General features: G+C 39.5%; 1 protein-coding gene across 9 annotated transcripts in view; it reads left to right on the top strand.

The window, feature by feature from the left end:
- Positions 1 to 10,080, top strand: part of lrba (LPS-responsive vesicle trafficking, beach and anchor containing) — a 312,184-nt gene that overhangs the window by 53,581 nt on the left and 248,523 nt on the right. For all 9 annotated transcript variants that reach the window (XM_079499894.1, XM_079499893.1, XM_079499897.1 and 6 more), the window contains exons 14-19: positions 200 to 279; positions 1,603 to 1,665; positions 3,331 to 3,428; positions 4,684 to 4,776; positions 6,403 to 6,511; positions 7,970 to 8,051. In XM_079499894.1, the coding sequence (XP_079356020.1) occupies positions 200 to 279; positions 1,603 to 1,665; positions 3,331 to 3,428; positions 4,684 to 4,776; positions 6,403 to 6,511; positions 7,970 to 8,051 (525 nt within the window). The remainder of the gene's footprint in view (positions 1 to 199; positions 280 to 1,602; positions 1,666 to 3,330; positions 3,429 to 4,683; positions 4,777 to 6,402; positions 6,512 to 7,969; positions 8,052 to 10,080) is intronic.

Here is a 10,080-nt window from a genome sequence, read left to right as displayed (position 1 = left end):
TTTGACTGATAAAGCCATTTGTAAAACATTTTTTATTAAATTATATGTACATATTTTATGTATTATTATTATTTATTTATTTATTTATTTATGATTTACCACTAGTATAATCGTATCACTAATCCTATAATGGTGTTTGTTGCTCATTATGTGCAGTTAGTTGGACAGTAATAGAGTGCATGTGGTTGTGTTTGTGTAGATGGTCCACGACCCAACCAAAAGGAGATCCTGTCTCTCCGAGCCTTCCTGCTACTGTTTGTCAAGCAACTCATAATGAAGGTAAGCCCCCGCCTGCAGCGGAAGCTCAATGTGTACGCTATTGTATGGTCTTGCAGTACACACTGCCCGATATTTGCTCCGATTATGCTGTCGAGGACAGTTTTTGTTGCTCGCCGACAAAACCCCCGATCTGATGCAAGATCGGGCTTTGATCGGCGAGGTTTTGCTCGCTGTGTGTGAAAGGCTCTGCGAGAAGATATAGCGCCGATAAAAGCGCTCACTGGCGCCTTCCCGACCGTTTCTGAATATCTAGCAGGTTTGATATTTGGCTCTCCCGCCGACTGGACATCATACACTCATACAGTATGAACTGGGTTGCGACCACGTCCCGAGAAGGCCATATTACAGCCAATGAGAGCACAGGACAACTGTGCTCACTCACTGGCACGATAGATGATCAGATGATAATATATATAACCTTTATTCCTTGGGTAAATCCCTGTGTCGTACATATTGGTAGCTATATTAGCGCAATGTTGCTGTTAAATAGTCTATAAAACCAACGCATTTCACTTGAATAATTTTGATAAAACCACATCGGAATCAACAGTGCAGAGCAAACTTTTGGACCGTGTATGTGTGTGTGTGTTTGTGTGCACATACGGAGAGAGACAGAGTTATTTAATGAAAATCAAGATTTAACGTCCTGTCTCGCTATAGTGCACGTAGACTATACGCTATCACAAACATTTCGCCCTGTGTAGCCTGGCTATTCCTGTGTGTGTGGCGTGCACACACACAGAGAGAGAGAGATGCGTCCTGTCTCGGTCTCGGTCTCGTGCTTGTATCACGGTATCCTGCACGTGCGTGAGATGTAGAAATGAATTTGAATAAAAAACGAATGATATGTATCGGGTCTGGATCGCATCTTGGTGAACTCTTGCAGTGTGTGATGCCTAGTCGGCTATCAATCGTTTAGTGTGAAAGCCACAAAGATTTAATGAGTCGATTAAAAAAAAAAGAAAAAAAAAAAAAGACTCCTGTAGTGTGAATTATACATAATGATCTGATGACTCGCAGACAACTTTAAAACTCCTAGGGGCCATTACTTTCATGGACATAATATAATATAAACGTTTTTTAAATTATTCTAAAAATGGTGTGTGTGCGTGCGTGCGTGCGTGCAGTTGTTGCTGAAAGTAAAAAAATGAAGAAAGAAAGTATCAATTGTTATACCTTGTTGTTTAGGTGTAATGCCTGTGTAGAAACACAAACATACCGAAAACCCAGGATTAGACCTTGGTGTGATGGCATGTAACCTACCAACAATGAACACGATGTGCTGATTTGTGTGTGTGTGTGTGTGTGTGATGATTTCACCAGGATTATGGCGTGAAGGAAGATGAACTGCAGAGCATCCTCAACTATCTACTCACCATGCACGAGGTAGGCATGATGTATGCTACTCATCAGTCAGAAATATTACCACCCACCACTAGATGGCACTGTAACCACAGCCGTTGCCTACTCCTGCACCTTCTGAAGTACAGTAGGAGCATAAGAGCAGAACGGACCCTGGGCGAGGGGAAACGTTACTGTTCTGCTAAGTATTCCAAGTCTGCCAGTCAAATCACCAGCAGAAGCGGCCATGTTTGGACTGCAGCGATGCATAGCAGTATAATGAGGTTGTAAAATAATAAACCCTGCAGGAGTAAATGCCGATTACAGCATTCCTCACGAATTCCAATGTCATCTGAAGGCCCATGACTGTCTTTCTTTTTTTCCCCCCAGAAGTGTATTCATAGTTCATTCATTCTAAATGCCTGTTACGCGTTGCATTTGTATTAATGGTTGTGATGGGCTCACTTTGTTCAACTACAATATCATCTGGGTCTGCACTCTGCACCAACAATTATGAATACATTACATATACTGTAAGAACACTTAGTTGTATGCGGACGTCAGTCTCTGTGAGGCTTTCCTTTAATGACATAGGCCCTGACCGCTTTAGTCAGACCACATTACTCAACTGACATCATGTACCAGAGATGGTAGTGACTATTAATTAAATTAAATTGTAGCTCTATTCATATAACATGTTTTGGCCTAGTTGCTCGCTGTCATCGTTTGCCACTACATCAGTTCTTTTGTACTCGTACATCTTGATAATATACAGTACTACACCCTTGTTACAAAGTCAGTTTCCTAAAGTATGAGTTGGTACTTGAAAAACAAACTGATTCTGGTTCCAGTTCACAGATGAAAATGTGACTCTTAAAGTTACGAGTATTAAGAGTTAAGAATATTAGTACGGAGTACAGCGTTCCAAAAAATAGACAGTAATAGAATAATTACTAGACTGATGCTGAAATCACCCAAAAGAAGAGTCTCCGAAGATACTTCAATATCTCAAACACTTTCAACATGGCAACCCTATTTTGGGTATGTCATACTGTAGACAGGAATTTGTCATAAAAAAACTAAAGGAATTTCAGAAGTTAATAAAATCGAATACAAAACAAATCTAATTTGAAATCTAATTAAAACTAATTAAAGCTCAACAGTAACACGTCACAATCTTCTGTATTTGTTGTATGACAAATTAATCTGTTCACTCATTATTAACCAATGAGGGGCCATGAGTTCACTCATGGCACTCATAAGATGTACAGTACTGTGCTGTACTGTTGCTAAATCCATCACTGGAATCAGGTGTGTTGTGTAAGCAGCCAATTATCACCAGAAACGTGTGAACAGGAGAGAGCTATTCGCCATCAGTAGACTCGCAGTTTAAAGCTTGATGGGTCTATTTATTCTTCACTGATGTCACAATGAAAAGTGACAGCCTTCAGTTCTGTCAGCTGATTGCATTTCTTATAATACCAGCATATCCCTGGCGTCCCACTGGAGGACAATAGTGACAAAGGGGTGTGTGTGTGTGTGTGTGTGTGTGTGTGTGTGTGTGTGTGTGTGTGTGTGTGTGTGTGTGTGTGTGTGTGTGTGTGTGTGTGTGTGTGTGTGTGTGTGTGTGTGTGTGTGTGTGTGTGTGTGTGTGTGTGTGTGTGTGTGTGTGTGTGTGTGTGTGTGTGTGTGTGTGTGTGTGTGTGTTAGGACGACAACCTCATGGACGTGTTGCAACTGTTGGTGGCTCTGATGTCAGAGCACCCTGGCTCCATGGTGCAGGCCTTCGACCAGCGAAATGGCATACGGTAACAATTACACATAATAATATGTAATGATAAATGTGCGATAAACCATGTGATTGTATTGCCTCCCTTCCCCTGTTCTAAATATAAATCAAAGCTGTGTTACAATTTGTATTCTATTTTTAGTGTTGTGTCAGATAGATATTATGTGTAATAATGTGTACATGACACATGGCAGTTTTATATTAGATCTAATGTTGATCTAATATTAACATACAGTAGTCTTAATTTATTATTTATAAAACACCTATATTGTTATTCTTCGCTTAAAGGTACCAAAGCAGATGATGTCACATTTCCACAGCTTTGTTTTTTTGCTTATCCAGCATATTGTCCCTCAGTGTACCTCAGGGGTTGTGCTGATTTGTGTGTGTGTGTGTGTGTGTGTGTGTGTGTGTGTGTGTGTGTGTGTGTGTGTGTGTGTGTGTGTGTGTGTGTGTGTGTGTGTGTGTGTGTGTGTGTGTGTGTGTGTGTGTGTGTGTGTGTGTGTGTGTGTGTGTGTGTGTGTGTGTGTGTGTGTGTGTGTGTGTGTGTGTGTGTGTGTGTGTGTGTGTTGTGGGGTTAAAATGGAGCCAGATGACACAGTTGACCAATAAAGATGGTTTACTAGTTTCATTTGAAGCTTTCTCTCTGAACTATTGAAACCCTGCAGGGCTCTGATTTATTCCCCTAATTTAAGCTGCTCGCTGCTGTTGTTTTTCATGGTTATGGCTCAAGATAGAAAATAAATGGTGTCTGTTGTGCTGGGCATATATTGAATTCTTATTTCATTGAGAGACTCGTAGTTCCCTTGAAAACAAAAGGTTTTTGTATCACCGCTGGCCCAAGTAACAGCCATATAAATTCATTCTTTTTTTGTTTAATGTTAAAATAGATTGGATACTGTCATAAATTATTTGACACACACACGTGCACACACACAAACTTTAATCGTGTGTTTATTAATAACACATACAGTAGAAACAATGGCTAACATTTCCACTTAGAATACGTGGAATGCTTTTGTAAAAATATATAATGTAACTTATATTAAATAAATATGATGTTATGCTAGTACGCCAATCATCTATTATAATCTATGTACTGTATTTATATTACACCTACAATAATGTAACATATTAACCTGGGTTTATACTAGGTACATCATTTCAATCTATGCTATGCTAGACTGATTGTCTTTTCCCCCTCTGTTCTTACAGTGTGGTCTACAAGGTGCTGGCCTCCAGACTGATTTTCTTTTCCCCCTCTGTTCTTACAGTGTGGTCTACAAGGTGCTGGCCTCCAAATCCGAGCATATTCGAGTGCAGGCACTGAAAGTCCTGGGCTACTTTTTGAAGAACTTGCCAGCAAAGTAAGTCCAGTCACCATCAGCAAATACTTGTATAGGTAGAGCAGATCTGACTGCTAAATGTCTGTGATCCAGTGTTCAGTTCATTTAATTTCCTCCAACAATTTTGTACTTTTCTGTTTGTCCTACATTAAATTACTTTGTAGTCATTTTCCAAAGCCATGGAATTCTGCTTCAGAATAAATAGCTACAAATGGGTTGGATAGTTAAATATAAGTAATGATCCAAAAAGGTTCAATTTAAACAAAGAATGACGAGAGATGTTCTATGCCTGGACTTCACCCCATCAATGAATATAATGTTCATTATATCTTCTTTCTCGTTGTGAATTCCCTTTTTTTTCTCTCTGTCTTTGACAATAAGGCACTCACTATGAATGAAATATTTTGCGTGTAAAAATGAGAAATACCTGGCAAGGTACCTAGGTCATGCCAGCGATTTATTTTAATAACCTACCACCAATCCCTGTGTACAGTATGCAACCTATTCTGCATAAACCCTGCTTGTGGTCTTGTGGTCTGGATGCCAGGTTGACCAAGAAGTTACTCAGTAAGCTAACTAGGTATCCCTGATGGCTCAACCTCTTAGTGTAGTCCACATAATAAGAACCTCAAATATAAACCTGTGTCACGTCAAAAGTCATCCCCTCCTCTCTCTACCCTCTCCTTCCTGTCTCTCTCTGCTCTACTACCCAATACAAATCTGAAGCAGATTCACTTTATTGCCAAGTGAGAGGAATACATACAAGGAATTTTCTTTGGCATCTGGTGCCTTGACAACCCAATGAAAAGAATATTGAAGGATTTATGCAAGATTACCAACAAGGTACATGGACATACAGTACAGGACAGGTCTTGTGCATAAAATATAGAATTAACATAAATTAAAAAATAAAATATATAAACAAATCAAGACAAGTGCTTTAGGTTCATGTCGATTTTATTTCAGACAATTCACCAAACTCAACAAAGGAGTTTGTTCTGAATTATGGGCTGTCTTCCTGCCTTTAATTTGTACTTAGTTTAGTGTTGTCATCATTGTTCTAAAATATAAACTGATCTATGATGAGGTGAAAGAAATTTGAATTGAGGTGTTGAAGTGTTGTTTTTATTTCATCCGTGTTAAGACATTACAACACTGTCCCTCTCTGTGACTCAGCATGTGAAGTCAATTAAGCCCAATATACTTTGTCATACAACAAATGGCAAAATGCTGATCTATTTCTCCATATTTTTTCAATAAAAAACTTCTTTTTAAAACCTTTTTTTAAAATATGCACAAATAGGATGCCAGGGTTAATGTGGTTAAATATGGAATAGTATTTGAAGCCATTGAAGAATCTTTCTGCTCCTATAATGATTCTCATATTATTATTTTTTTGTACAATAATATACATATGCATAAACATATGCATCATTGCAATGGCAATGTAACAGCGTTGTGCAGTGTTATGAACCAATGTAACAGCGTTGTGCAGTGTTATGAACCAATGTAACAGCGTTGTGCAGTGTTATGAACCAATGTAACAGCGTTGTGCAGTGTTATGAACCAATGCGCAGTGTTGCGATACAACTGTAGCTAGATCAATATTCAGCCTCTCTGACCTTCGCCCTCTGATCCCTGGAACAGGAGGAAGTCTGAGGTCATGCTCAGCCACGGCCTTTTCTCGCTGCTCACCGAACGCCTGATGCTGCACTCCACCCACTTTACCATGACAACGTACAACGTGCTCTTTGAGGTCAGTCCCCCCGATGGTACAACGTAGAACAATAGGCAGCGCTGTTATGATAATGTCCTTTGTATGGAAATAAGTGTTGTCGTGATGGTACTTGCACGTGTGCGCTGCATGTGTTGTCTTGATTTTCAAAGCTATGTGGCTATTTGTGAATAGCCTGATCTATAGTTTGCCAACTTTTTATTTTCATGGAAGACTGTTGGAAAACCACAAATTGCTGCAAATGTACTTGAACTTGAATATACAATGTGCATGTGTGTGTGTGTGTGTGTGTGTGTGTGTGTGTGTGTGTGTGTGTGTGTGTGTGTGTGTGTGTGTGTGTGTGTGTGTGTGTGTGTGTGTGTGTGTGTGTGTGTGTGTGTGTGTGTGTGTGTGTGTGTGTGTGTGTGTGTGTGTGTGTGTGTGTATATATGTATATACACACACACACACACACACACACACACACACACACACACACACACACACACACACACAAATTCTTTATTCAAATACTGTTATGATGATCATGAATGAATGTGGTTGTAAATAACTGTATTTTATTAATATATTTTAAATGAAATATATTTTATTGCTGCCTCCAGCTTAATTTGAAAGCAAAACACAGCATTCATTTAGGAGTACATATTGTATACTGTAAAAACAATTACATTACACACACACATACATACAAATAGTTGGCTTAATACTTCATGAGCCTTCAAGAAAGTTGTTATATGTATTCAGAGTTCAGACTATTGCATAATAATGAAACACACCTTGGCAGGCAAGCACTGTTTTGTAGTGTCAAGACTCCAGTCTATACAGATAAAGGAACAATGTATTCGTATGAATAATGTACTTACATGATAGTGAATTATCCATATATACAGTAGGGCTCGCAAGCACGCACATTTCCAAAATATGAAAGGGAGAAGGGAGGCCATTTTCTAATGGCAAAAGAATCTATTAATATCCTCAGATACTCTATGGAGAACAGATGTAGGTCTATACTGTACATAAATACAACTCAGCAACACACTAGGAGGTTCAGCACTTCCTCAGAGATGACACAATCTCTTTCATATGTAATAGTGGACAGCTTTGCGGTATTGCATGGTAGACTATTGTTCTTCTGGAGTACAGTATGTAGGCCCGATCACAATTATTTGAGATAATCCGAACGCAATTATTTTGCATATTCGTCATCGTTTCCATGTTAAATAAATAATAATAATCATACATTTAACCTAATAGTAAAAAAAAGCAGGTGTTGTTGTAGCTTGTTGCTATTTCCACATTATTAAATGTCAGTATGTCTTGTGGAATGTTTTTACGAGGCCTGAATGCCAACAGAAATGTAATGTTTATGTTCAAATGTCCAATACCAAAGACAGATGCAAAATGTCATGATCGTGACAGCCCTAACAGTACGTGGATATTCCTGAGTGGTGACTGGTATCTCCCCACCTTCCCCGACAGATTCTGACGGAGCAGATATGCACTCAAGTGATCCATAAGCAACATCCGGACCCCGACTCCACCGTTAAGATCCTCAACCCACGTAAGCGCACAGCACCACTAAATCACATCCACCCCCTTACCACTACACTCTGCTATTACTACCACTACACCCTGTTCCCCATAGAGCCACACCACTGTTACATACAACCACACAAATGAGCAACATACATTCTGTAAACCCCTAGGCTGTTATCACACAACTGAGCCTCTAATGGAAGGCTGAGCTTATAGTTTCAGATGGTGTTAATACTTGATGCGATAGATATATCATTATGTATAAACACAGTGTACAACACGCACACACAGCCCACTGTGTGTATGCGTATGAAAGCTGCATGTTTCTCGGAACGGAAAACACGGATCGGAAAACATTAATAAAATGATACATATAATGCCAAGAATTTGAGGTTGTAATATAATCACTGGATATGAGTTGTTAGAATATCGTTACTGTCGGGAGGAAACCACCTAACTCCATTTCTTTAAAATATATAAATCAGTATATATTTAAAAAATAATCACCCTTTATGTCTGGCTGTTGGTTAAAAACATATTGAACCAATGAAAAGTATTAAAAAGCGCTTTGGAAAAAACCTTAACTCCATTGGACCCTCAAACTGTCTGCTAAAGCAGCTAACTCCAACACCTCTTCCCTTCTCATGCAAGTGACAATATATAAAGCCACGATACCAACTTTTATGAGGCAGTGTTGCATTGTTTAAAAAAATATATAAGGTTTTCTTAATTTCCTTGAAAATATCTTTTTAATTTCCTGAAAAATGAACATTTTGGAGTTAGGTGGTTTCTTCCCAACAGCAGAGATATTACTCTATATTATTACTACCACATAATGTGTCCAGCTTTTACATTATTGTGAGAATAGGATTACAATTGCATAGATGGAATCTTAAATACATTTATTTGAACAGCATTTAGATAGCATGTTGTTTGACAGATGCTAGGTTCGACGTTTACCTGGTATCTACCTGTTTGTAGCCCTTAATTGTTTTCTTTGCGCTCTATTTTCATGTTTTTGTAAAAGTACCCACTGAAAGCACTGAAGCTTGGCTTGTGCAGTAGATGTTCTGCCTGTGCTTGCACAGATCTATAGTGTACCAGTGCCTCATTACTAGTACAAAGAGCTTTCTTATTTTCTATATGATGCACCATAAAGAGCAGCAATAGCAGGGCAGCCTTTGATCAGTGCTTCTGCAGGATATTTTCAGACCATTACTTACCTCCAGTTTCACATGACGGCTCCCAAAACCTTTTCATATGTGGAAACCAAATTCTCAGAAAAAGAAAACGTCTCTCTCCTTTCCCCCTCGGTCTCTGTCTTTCTGAATCTCTGTCTTCCCACCACTGTCTCTCTCTCTCTGTTTCTCACATTTCTCTCATTCTTTCTTTCCATCTTTCTCTCTTTCTATTTCATGGGCTCTTTTCATGTCCCTTTCTCTTTGTTGCTTTCTTTTGCTCTATCTTTATTTTCCTCTCTCCCCTTCCCTCCCTAACTGCCCCCCCCCCATCTCTCTCTCTCTCTCGCTCTCGCGCGCGCACACACACACACACACACACACACACACACACACACACACACACACACACACACACACACACACACACACACACACACACACACACACACACACACACACAAAATATATATATATACAGAACTTCAGTGGACTTGAAACTCCAGAGTGTGGTGTAATCACAGCGGAGGTTTACTTCCAACCAGCCTTAATCTGACAGGAGTACAGCCGTCGTCACACAGTGATTACCTAAAGCCTTTATTGTGTTAAGGTCTCCCCTTCCCAACTGTCCCAGACAGCCAGTATATATCATACAAACCCAGTTCTACACATGAGCGAGCCACCACAGAACTCACAGCGGTGTGTGTGTGTGTTGGCGGGGCTCTGTTCCTCCTTTACTTGCCTGTTCTCTTGATTTAATCTGCTACGAAACCCCAAAATGGCCTCCTGATTGCAGTGTTTAGTAACGTCAGAGCCAATCAAACAGACTGAGGAAGTACCGTTTCCCTCAAATTAACTCAAGAGAAAGGCAACAGA

The sequence above is a fragment of the Electrona antarctica genome (genome assembly GCF_951216825.1).
Source record: "Electrona antarctica genome assembly, chromosome: 4".
Lineage (NCBI taxonomy): Eukaryota > Metazoa > Chordata > Actinopteri > Myctophiformes > Myctophidae > Electrona > Electrona antarctica.
Note: the sequence above shows the minus strand (reverse complement) of the source record. Positions and strands in the feature narration are given on the sequence as shown.